General features: G+C 37.7%; 1 protein-coding gene and 1 long non-coding RNA gene across 4 annotated transcripts in view; one reads left to right on the top strand and one right to left on the bottom strand.

Annotated features, from left to right (window-relative positions):
* The window catches only part of LOC136838528 (uncharacterized), a 595,187-nt gene that overhangs the window by 26,424 nt on the left and 556,589 nt on the right, over nucleotides 1-12,174 (bottom strand). The gene's annotated exons all lie outside the window — the stretch shown is intronic.
* The window catches only part of LOC136838527 (protein cab-1), a 353,168-nt gene continuing 342,121 nt past the window's right edge, over nucleotides 1,128-12,174 (top strand). Inside the window, exon 1 of one of the 2 annotated variants that reach the window (XM_067103617.1) lies at nucleotides 1,128-1,396. In XM_067103617.1, coding sequence (XP_066959718.1) covers nucleotides 1,273-1,396 — 124 coding nt within the window. In that variant the 5' untranslated portion in view covers nucleotides 1,128-1,272. The remainder of the gene's footprint in view (nucleotides 1,397-12,174) is intronic. The other variant, XM_067103618.1, reaches the window with a different exon arrangement.

Genomic DNA, 12,174 nt, shown 5'->3' with positions numbered 1-12,174 from the left:
GCTGATTAGAAATAAACAAAGCTCCCTATCGGAGCGTTTTTAATTTCCGACTCCATTCAGAGGGATGGCTCTGCTGCCAGTTGCCAGACACTTCCAGGCAGCACGGGGAACTTACTGCATACCTTGTTTCTGTGGTAATTGAAAAAAAAAACAAGAAATAAATAAAGATATCTATATCTACTGTACATGCGAGTGCTGGAGTGAGTTTCAATGCCACTCACTGTAGATTAATTGTCAGCTGACTGTGTCACTAGTGTGGCGTTCAGGTAAGTCTTGCTGTGACTCACCCTGAAGCCAGTCATGCTATCTCCTCCTCCCCCTCCTTTCAGCCAGTCATGCAGTCTCCCGTTCCAGAAGCCAATCATGCAACTTCTTCCCCCTTGAAGAAAATCGCGGGAAGTCAGTCCGACAGAACCTCCTAAAAGGCCGAAAACCTTTCTGAAGATTTAGGCTATTTGTCCTTCCTAAACCCCTTAGACTCGGTCTATCTCTTATCCCACCACAACTCTCTTCGAGTGAAAGGCTTAAGCTTCTTTCCTTGCTTTTGCTACGGTTAGGGCTGTCGGGATAAGTCTCGGGCACACGATGGCACGCCTGTCGCCGCGTGGCACTTTCTCGGAAAGAAAGGGAGAAAGAGTCGTTATTTTATTGTGGAATGATGCACTCATTGAAATCCCCCTCCCCCCAACTCAGGTCCCACACACACACATTGAAATGATTAACTTTAAGAACATCGAAGAAAAAGATATGACGTAAAAAAACAGAAAAGAGAGAGAGAGACAGAGAGAGAGGTAATCTGGAACAAAAATTAAAATAGCGATTAAAAGTGAGAGATTCATTTTGTAAAATGCAGAGAGGGAGAGAGAAAGAGAAGGATCAGATACTGTAATACTAGAGAGAGAGAGAGAGAGAGAGAGAGAGAGAGAGAGAGAGAGAGAGAGAGAGAGACTGCATTCTGGAACACCAAAAGCAAAGAGAGAGAGAGAGAGAGAGAGAGAGAGAGAGAGAGAGAGAGAGAGAGAGAGAGAGAGAGAGAGAGAGTTTCATTCTGGAATACCAAGCACACACACATACACGCACATAGAGAGAGAGAGAGAAAGAGAGAGAGAGAGAGCAAGAGTCGGGGAGAGCTTCAGGGTGCCACGGGTGGGAGAGCCAGGAGAGCCAGAGCCCCGTCCTCAGTCAGCCGCTGGCCTTAGTTGCAAGCGGATCTGTTGGTTGTTGTGTCGCGCGCTATCGATCGGTTTTATGATGGTGAGGCCTTTCTAACATATGGTAGCTCTGTCCTCTTCTACCGTGGCCAGAAGCGGCGTGAGCATGGTGGCTTGGACCATCGGGGTCGTCTTTTTCGTGCTGTCGAACGTCCAAGCGGTTCCCGACATTAAATACGGAGGCGGTAAGTGAAAAAAGACGAGTTAAGCCATTCGGACGTATTGCCCTCAGATTTCCGTTGTAAATCTTTGAGTTGAAACTCCGCCTTTACTCTCTCTCTCTCTCTCTTTCTCTCTCTCACCGCCCACGCAAAAGTCCATCAAGGTGTGTGTATGATCCCCAGGCACTACACACACCTACTGTATGTATGTTTGAACTCGGAAGAACTTGTTTGTTCCCCTTGGTCGTGTTTGTTGCTCTAACTGAGCTGAAGTCTGTATGCGGGTGGAGCAGCAGCCTTTCTGTGGAATACGAGTTCAGGTGCTCTGTCGTCCACATCAGCTGTTGCAGGAAAAGCCTGAGAGGGAGGGCTCAGTGCTTCTCCTTATCTGACAGCATAGTCTCCGTCGCACTTCCTGTGCCCCTGACAGAACTGTTAGTCGGTTTTTTGTTATCGTTTTATCCAGTTATGAAGCCACTTGTTAAACTGTCCTTCATAAAATACAAGCGTTTTACGGCAGTTTATACAGCCAGTCGTAAAACTGTTCGTGATTTCATTGTCTTCAGTTATGAAGACAGTTCTAAAACTGCCCCTCATAAAGTGTTCGAGCTTCTACTTCTTTTTTTTTTTTTACAGAGTAATAAACCTTTTCTTATGGATTTTGTCTTTTGATGTTCACATTGCGCCTTTCAGTTCTAAACTGCTGTATATTTACGTGTCTGATTTATACGACTTTTGGCATGTTTAATCTTTTTCATTTGCGTGTGTGTTATGTTTTCCTCTGTATATTCTCATATTTTTCCCTTTTGCTTTGGTCTGTATGGGCACCATGAAGGTGCCTTGGTCCAAGCTTCAAGATGGTAGGTAATGCCCCTAGGATCTGGACTTGCAGCCGTTGTCCAGCCCGGGACCAGCCTCTCTCTCACCACTGTATAAATAAACTCACTCAACAATTTTATTATTACCATCACTTTTTATGTTGTAAGTACGCTACTACCATTAACAATAACAGTATCAGCGTTCGTGTTTCATGCTGTGACTGATTGTATAAGGGTGATTATTTATGCATAAAATTGACCTTGCATACTCTTATAGAATGATGATCTATCTATCATTCTATTTGCCTTATTGTTATACCCACACAACTTAATATAATATATATGACGTGCGTCGGTGTTTTCACTTTACAAACACATGCGCGAAGGTGAGAAAAAATGCTCGGTTTCTCTGCGCGCTTGCGCATGACCTTATATGCGCTAAGTGCCCTTGCATGGGCGTGAATGGCCATTGACAGAAGACTGGGCGAACAATAAGCTTAACCTCCTAAGAGTGTTGCCTCTTGAGCTTAATTCAGTTCTCTTCTCATTCAAGATTATTTTTTACCTTCGTGACCAGATTAATTGTGGTTACTTGTATGTTCGCTACGGATCAATGGTAACTTACTAATATGTTTATCTGTAGTTATTTTTAGACCTGCGTTCACTGGAGTTATATAGGTCTATGTTCAAAGTTTTTTTTTATAGCGTTCACTGGCTACGACTTATTTATTCATAGATTTTTTTTTCCCACAGGAGGAATTTTACTTCTATCATTATTTTCAAAATCAAGATGTCGCTTTTTTTTTAAACTTCTGTGATCCTTGAAAGTGTTTATCACTCTCTGGCCTTATTCAAATCAAATACGAGTTTATCTTTGAAATATTTAAAAGGGAGAAATATAAAGAAAACGAACGAAATCGAGGAAAAGTAAGAAATAAACCGATTATGGAAATACACAAACAAACAAAGAAATGCAAAGGGCTTAAATGCAAGATGAGAAACACAAGGATTAATAATAATTATATTGTGATTTATCATTCTACCGTAGTCTATCCATTTTTTCAATCTCTAATATAAATACTCGAAAAAAACCGGGATACTTAATCAAGAAACTTATTTAATTAGGCTTCCTCTTCCTCCACCTTTTTAGAGAGAGAGAGAGAGAGAGAGAGAGAGAGAGAGAGAGAGAGAGAGCATATTTCTTTTACCCTCCATTATCATTCTATATTTCTTCAGTTCTTGTTTTACTCGCTTACCTCCCTAGCGTTCGGCTTCATCATAACACGCAGCCGCTTGCACCGAACCGCTAAGGGTCGTTGCAAGAGTCAGGAACTATTTTGGCAAAGAGATAAAGGTGTAAACTGTGAACCGAACCTTCCTCCTTTATCCGGCCTAGGGACAGGCGTCAGTGCAAACTCTCAATAATTTTTTTTTATTTTCCTGATGTCTAAAGACCTTGTTCTTGTCTCCTACTTACACTAATTTTTATCAAGTTATGCCCTTTATTCTTTTGCAGCTTTGCGCACATTACCTCTCCCCCATTCTCTCTTTTATACTGAAGCACGCGCACGCGCGCACACACACGCACGCACACGTGCTATATACATATACTCACACACACACACACACTTTCAAACCACCCGCAATTATGGCTAACATCATAATAATAATAATACAATAAAACTTCTACCCGTCCCTTGATCTCAAGCCTCGAGCGTCCCTTCCTGAAAGCCCTAATTCTTTAAAGCTCTAATTGGTCGCATTACGGTCACGAACGCCCGTTCAAGGTCACGGACAACAGCCCCCGCCTCCCCTCCCCCACCAGATTCTTGTGCTAGGTCGCGTCGGGGATTCTAACAAGGCGTGGAATCTACTACTCTTGACTGAGTGGGGGGCAAATGAATGGAAGTCAAAGCGTCTCTTTCCTTGTTTCCTATTGTTCGTCTTCCGTTGGGTTTCCTAAAGGCTTGCATTCGTATCCTTCTCCTCTCTCTCTTTCTCTCTCTCTCTCTCTCTCTCTCTCTCTCTCTCTCGTTTGTTTTTTCTGCTCCAGAATGTGATATCCCACAGCTCGGAAGATGAAACCTCGTGGGAATTTTCCCACAAGGAAAATGTTAACAAAAATCCAGGCGTCTTCCCCGATTGGCTTCCCCGGGGTGAAACCTGCATGGTCCCAGTGTTGAAAAAATAGCTCCTCAATAACTATAGTGGAAATAATAATAACAAAAAGTAATATTATTGTTATGAAAGAACAATCTCACAGTAATATTGCCTTCTAGATTAAAATCTACAGTGGGAGCTCCCAAAAGCCCAGCTCATTATGCTTTTCATAAATTTAGCGGCTGATAATGAGCGCTAAGCAGGTTCCTGAAAGCTCTTTGTACACATATAAGTCAATATACAAACAAAATTACAGTGAATTCTATTTTCAATTTAGCCCAATGTAATTGTTGTTGTTTTTTATAACCGTTTTGCTGTTGTTATTATAAACTTCAAGAAAATAATATAAATATTTCATCACCGTTTTTAGGCTGGGTTCATCTTAACTTGATTGCTTACCTACAGTGCGACGGACAAGGCACACTGTAAGCCCTACCCTCTACGTGTCTCATTTGGGGGCGGGAGGGGGAGATCAAACAAGTCATTTCGACTCTTCACGTCAGTTTCACCGTCATGTCATCACTCGGTTGAACATAATCACGTCAATCTGTGTCGTGACAGGTAATTCGTCATTACGGTAATGAGGGCTGAGCATGCTCCCTCTAAAAGATGGAATAAAAAAACGACTGTGGAATTTGTTCCCCTTTTTCTTCCTCATTATTATTCTTATTATTATTATTATTATTATTATTATTATTATTATTATTATTACGGAGAACAGGGTCAAAAGGCGATATCGGAAAGTGAATCGCGCTATATCTAACCTTAGCTGTCTAGTGCTAGCCGCATTAGGTCTTCTTAATAATAATAATAATAATAATAATAATAATAATAATAATAATAATAATAATAATATAATTTGGCAGCAGACCCTCTTTTAAACAGGTTCTATTGAATATCATCGCTGCTTCAGCTGCATTTATTTTGTAGAAGATTTTTTCTATTTTCCTTATTGCGGACTAATAATAATAATAATACTTTATTTCGAATACGAATTCATATACAATACATTTACAAAGAAAAGTAGTATTGCCAAGATGTAAGATAACCTGAAGAGTATTTATATTTAAGTAAGCATGTTTTAATTGTAATATATAAACATGCACTTTAATTTGACTATTCTTTGTTTTTCCGACCTTTCTGAATTGCATTTTATTCATTATACTTATCTGCTTTTTTTTTTTACTTTTGTATATTTATTTCTTCCGTAACGACACCTGTATCGTCCTTTCTTCAATCGCCTTTTCTCCTATATGCAGATCTTTTGTTTAGGAGAAGTGGCTTTCCAATATGAATTTGCCTACATTTTGTTCAATATTAATAATTAAAAAATACCCATAGTAGCATGAGTCTTAAAATGGAGAAGCAAATCCACAGTTCTGTATATGTAGATATATTTAAAGATAAATCTGTACAGATAGCTTTCGGGAACTTGTTCGGTTCCCATTTTCAATTTTTTTTTTTTTTTTTGAGAAGGGGAACCGAACAAGTTCCCGAAAGCTATCTGTACAGATTTATCTTTAAATATATGTGGATTTGCTTCTCCAGTATTAATAATAACAAAAATGTATGACACAAACATCTTTAAAAGCGTCCAGTGTTTTGAGATAGATTGGTAAATAAGACAACAAATTTTCTGGCTCATCGGAGAGTCCATTTTCCTTCCCTCTGACGATGGGGGAAAGGAGTCTTCGAAAGTCCAAGAGTTTATTGAATTTTTTTTTTTTGTAATTTTTACCATTATATCTGAAACGCTCGTCTTTTTAAGGGACTTTGCATATTACTGGAAAGCGATTGCTCACCGTACGTCGCAGAATAATAATAATAATAATAATAATAATAATAATAATAATAATAATAATAATAATAATAATAATAATAATAATGACTAGATACACTCGTCTTTTTAAGGGTTTTCTTCTGCATATTTTTGGAAAGCGATCGCATAATAATAATAATAATAATAATAATAATAATAATAATAATAATAATAATAATAATAATAATAATAATAATAATAATAATAATAATAATAATAATAACTAGATACCCCCAAACTAAATCAGCTTTAGCATATTAAATTTCTTATATTCATTTTTACGATCGACGAGCAAACGACATCACTCACGCACACACGAATGAAAAGAAAGACGAATTTTTTTTTTTTAGTCAAACTGTAAAGAAAACAACCACAAATGATTATCCGGTTGTTAATAAAAACCGTGGACTAATCCCCTCATTAGTCCAAAATTACTATAAAAAGAAAAAAACCGATTTGGGAACACCGAGGGAAGCCGTAGCGCGTGGCACTGACGAGGGTTTTTCGTAATGTTTCGTGGCACTGATTGGCATTTCGTGAAGCCTTAATCTTGTCCGACGTCCAGAGGGATCAAATTGATCATACTTCCTCATCAAAGAGTCGCAGGGAGTAATGGAACAATGGCAGCTGATATTATTATTGTTAAATAAAAATTCTGGGGGCCGCTGAATTGCGAAAAAAACTCGCATACAATACAATGCACACAAGGGAAAAGTGGAAAACAAAAACGGAAAAACAATATAAAAAGATGAATAAGCAAACAAATAAGCAATCACATAAGCAGCAATACTGATAAGAAAACGCTAAGGCTTTCATTGAATAAAACCAGATTACCGAGACATTGTTGTTGACCTGCTTAATCTATCATAAATAATCCTCCTCCGCGTCGATTTCTTCTTCTTCCGAAAAATGGACAACCCGTCCGGGAAAAGCAACAGCAATGAGACGAAAACTAAATTTGATAATGATAAATTTAACATACAGAAGATAACTGCCTGCTTAAATGGGAATAGACTTGAAGTACGGCGTCCTACCACGGATCTCTGAGGCAGTGGCGCAGCCTCTTGTGGACTGAAGGCTCAGTCGGGAGATCGCTTCCTTCCCGCCTCTGCTACGTTTTTGTGTTTGGGTCTTATAATCTTATTTACTTTGCTTTCTCTTTCTCTATCCTTCCTCGAGTCTGGGCAAGAAAACGATTTTCTGCTGCTTGTCCCACAGGCCTCTGAATTTTAAGGAAAAAACTTCAACTTTCATCATTTTTAATTCCTCTCCGAGTTTTCTATAAGGCCGGCGGAGGAATGGGTCAGAAAAACGAGGGCCCATGCCATAACTCTTCGAGGTATCATTACAGTCTACTAAACTCACAATTAAGGAAATGGTCTGCATATCTGATTAATTACCTTTAAAATACTCTTGCTAATTTTATCAGGTTTCGGAAAACATTATGGCTTGGCTTGGCTTTTACGAGACGGGAACATTGATTCAATGCTAGTGGCTTTTTCGTTTTCTGTAAAAGAAAACTATTGTGCCGGCTTTGTCTGTCCGTCCGCACTTTATTCTGCCCGCCCACACATCTTAAAAACTACTAAGACTAGAGGGCTGCAAATTGGTATGTTGATCATCCACCCTCCAACCATCAAACATACCAAATTGCAGCCCTCTAGCCTCAGTAGTTTTCATTTTATTTAAGCTTAAAGTTAACCACAATCGTGCTTCTGGCAACGATGTAGATCTATTTTAGGTGACCCTGATTATACGTTGTAGCGGTTGTACAGAAAACTCGACTGGGGCGAAGAAACTTCAGAGCATTTTTGACTTGTCTTATTCTGCATTTGGGAACCACGACATCCAAAGGCCTAACACTGCTGCCATCTAGCGTTGAAACTCATCATTCCTTACAAGTCATCCGCAATTAGGGGGTTAATTACATGTCAAGGCAGAGACTGACATGATCACGCTGAACGGAGTGATGACGTGAACGCCAGGCTGATGGGAATGAGTTGAAAAAACTTAAATGATTTGTGAGCTTTTTCCTCAAAAGAGTTAAAATAGGGGGAAATTGTTGAGGCCACTGGCGCTATTCTGCCTTCCTGTTATTTATAGTTTTTTTTTATATATGTAATAACGACGCTGTGGTAATAATAATTATGTTGTTTCTGTTACGTTGCGTTGCCTGTTAATGTAATGTACTTGTTAACAGCACTGTTCAAAGTAATAATAATTATTATAATAATGATGATAATAATAATAATGATAACAATCAAAATGATGGTATTGATATTTTCACAGAAAATTATTATCATTTTTATCGTTATTATTACTGTGAAAATATCAATACCATAATTTTGATTGTTATTATTATTATTATTATTATTATTATTATTATTATTATTATTATTATTATTGTAATGATAATTATTATTACTTTGAACGGTGTTGTTAACAACTACACTAACATTACATTAACAGGCAACAGCAACGTAACAGCAACAACAGAATTGTTATTATTATTATCATAGCGTCAGCTTCAAACAACAACAACAACAATAATACCCCTACTACTACATCTACTACTACAAGTACCGAAACCAATAAGTATATACACCTTGTCCACCTGGCATGGTGCAATTCCTCCTCAAGCAAGGGAAAGCAAGCACTTGTTTCTCGTAATACTTTGCTTGTGGGAAAATTCCACACCGTCTTCATCTCCAAAGTTGTGGGCGAGAAGGGCCTTCGCCCTCGTGGGCGGGTGTGAGCAAATACTGGAAGTCTCTCTTTTACTTTTCTCTGCATTCGCCTCCAGAGAGAGAGAGAGAGAGAGAGAGAGAGAGAGAGAGAGAGAGAGAGAGAGAGATGCTGGGAGTCCATTTTTCTTTTTCCAGATTCGCTGTTTAAAATGAGTTAGGAAGAGAATCTCATGTATTTTCTCATTTTTCTGAACAGAAGTTTTTCTTCATTCCCTATTCATTTTAGAGTCTTGATTCTTTTGAACTTTTCATATTTTTAACATATGACCTTCAATCTTTATTTTCATCACACACATTCACTTCTATTTCATTATCAGCATTGGTGACCTACGTAGTTGCGCCGCTAATTTTCTTCCGAAATCAATTAACAAATCTCAGGTCTTCAAAAATGATCCTTCTTTCGAGACATGGCCTGTAATTATTCAATTATTCACCGTAAATTTCCACTTCTTAACGTTTTGCAATTAGCCCTCGCATAAAATTCCTTAAGATCCACGTCGGGCCACCAACCGAAAATGAAGTTTTTTTTTTGGCTCGTAGTTTTTTGTGATTTTGATTCTGATTTTTTGGTTAGGGAAATCTGAAGGGGAAGTTTTTAAAATTATCATTTCGGTTAACAACTAATTAGCCAGATATTGATTAATACTTCATTGCCATCATCTACCTCGTTTTTAAGAGCCTAATGGGCCGGATAACATCGTTTTGTAGCCCAGGCCCGAAGTTGTAATTGTTCCCATTTGCTCAACGCTAGATTGACCAAAGAATGAACTCTCTTGGAGCCTGAATGAGATAGAAACAAACCAGTTGCCCGGATGAGTAATACAGACGCCAATGTAGCTGAAGGAGAGAGAGAGAGAGAGAGAGAGAGAGAGAGAGAGAGAGAGAGAGATGAAAATTTGGGAAAGACCCTTTTACCAGTTGTCGAGTACTTGAAATCAATCTTTGTTCTGGTTGATGCTTGATGGCCAGTGAACTCGCAAGTAATATTCACATTACGTTTTCTTCTTCTTCTTTTTCTTATTACGATTACTGTTACTGCTGTACCTGTCCCATCATCAGCAATTTTACAGTCTTTAAGTATATTATATTTTCAGACATGGAGTCTATCTCTCGAACTATCTGTATAACATACTGGAAAAATATGGTTACTGCGCTTCGTATACTGCTGTTACTGGAGAAACAAATCCACAGTTATGTATATGTACATTTGTTTGAAGATAAATCTGTACAGAGAGCTTTCGGGAATCTGTTCGACTCCCCTTCTCAAGGGATTGAACAGATTCCCGAGAGCTCTCTGTACAGATTTATCTCTAAATATATGTACATATGCATAACTGTGGGTTTGTTTCTCCATTTCAAGACTCAAGCTACTATGAGTATTTTTTAATTACTGCTGTTATTATTAATGTAGGTGAGTGACATATATTATATATTCATATCAAATGTTCTTTTTCACCCCCTTCTCTCTCTCTCTCCTCTATCTATACACATATATATATATATATATATATATATATATATATATATATATATATATATATATATATATATATATATATATATATATATATATGGAGAAAATGGAATATGGAAGAAAATTAGCGTCGCAACTTTGAACATCACCAAAGCCGATAATGCAGTATAAACGAAAATATGTGATATAAACAAACACATAAAAGTCATAAAATAAAAAAAAATAAAACCCCAAAAGAATGAAGATTCTGAAATCAATAGGAAATGAGCAAAAAATGCTATTAAGTAAAATGAGAAAATAAATGAGGTTCTCTTCCTAAATTAAACAGCGAATCTGGAAGAAGGATAAATGGACTCCTACCATCTCTCTCTCTCTCTCTCTCTCTCTCTCTCTCTCTCTCTCTCTCTCTCTCTGAGGAATCTCTCTATCTATATATCTCATATATATATATATATATATATATATATATATATGTGTGTGTGTGTGTGTGTATACATATACACATATGGAGAGAGAGAGAGAGAGAGAGAGAGAGAGAGAGAGAGAGAGAGAGAGAGAGAGAGGCTCCACAAGGTGCCAGCCTTCAGGGCCTCACCAAGGCTCTTATGATGGAGTTGCTTGGACGCGCCCTTCTTCACCACAAGTGACTAGCCACCAGGTACTCAAGTTACTGCTTTGGTCACCTGAGGCACATTTGCGATTTGACCGAATGCACTCAGAGCATTCAGACTCGCTAAGGAATTGAACACTGGTACCTCTTGATGATGTGGCTAGCGTCCTTACCACTATCCTTCATGGCCCAATAAACCAGCTCCAGTAACAGTGGGCGACTCCGTAGAAGATCCAAAACAAAAGTCACTACTATGGTCCTCCCCTAACAAATGCTCAGTTAATTTTTAAACATTTCTTGTTAAAGGACTTTCCTTATTATTTGGTTCTACGCCAAACAACCTCCTCAGGAACTGTGTATCTTAATGATTTTGACATAACATGTGAAAGTTAAGGGTAAGATCAGAGAGCCGTTACATAGACCTTTACTATCACTATTACTACTGATATGACTACGTTAGAGACCTACGGCTCTGAAGCTGGATAAAACTGTGCTAACTTATTCTTCTTTTCTCTTTCCTAGAACATTAACTATCTTGTTTATTCTCTCATCTACTGCTAAAGTAACCGACCTGGCTAGCAGAAATATGCAAATAAAGAAGAATCATCCGTATTTTTTCTCTGATATAAATCTTAGGAAGGACTTTTACAGTTTTTTGGGGGAATTCCTAATAATAATACTGATGTTATCACTTTATCACCTGATTTGCAGAGAGCTTTTGTAAGAAGTTAGAAATAATTCCTCTACTTCCTGTATATTACCTTCAACACCTAAGCATAATTGTTATTATTATTCTCTATGAACTGAAGAAGGCAACAAGGCCACGACTGATTTATACGACTGAATTACATATATATATGTATATACATATACATATATGTTTATGAATATATATATATATATATATATATATATATATATATATATATATTAGGAGAAAAATAGGAGAAAAACAGAAATCGACCAAAATAGATAAATATAACGAAATAAACAGAAACAAACGAACAAGCGACATACAGTAGCTGAAAAGCAAATGACATTACGACTAGCGCCTCGAAAAAAACAAAGTATTTTTTTTTTAATTCCCTCCGAAATGGGAACACTCAACGACCCATAATGGGCAGAAGGCTTCTCATTTTGCATTCATGAAGTCAATCTCTATTGCAGATCCAAC

The sequence above is a fragment of the Macrobrachium rosenbergii genome, chromosome 5 (genome assembly GCF_040412425.1).
Source record: "Macrobrachium rosenbergii isolate ZJJX-2024 chromosome 5, ASM4041242v1, whole genome shotgun sequence".
NCBI classification, from domain to species: Eukaryota; Metazoa; Arthropoda; class Malacostraca; order Decapoda; family Palaemonidae; genus Macrobrachium; species Macrobrachium rosenbergii.
This window is presented reverse-complemented; position numbering and strand designations above follow the sequence as displayed.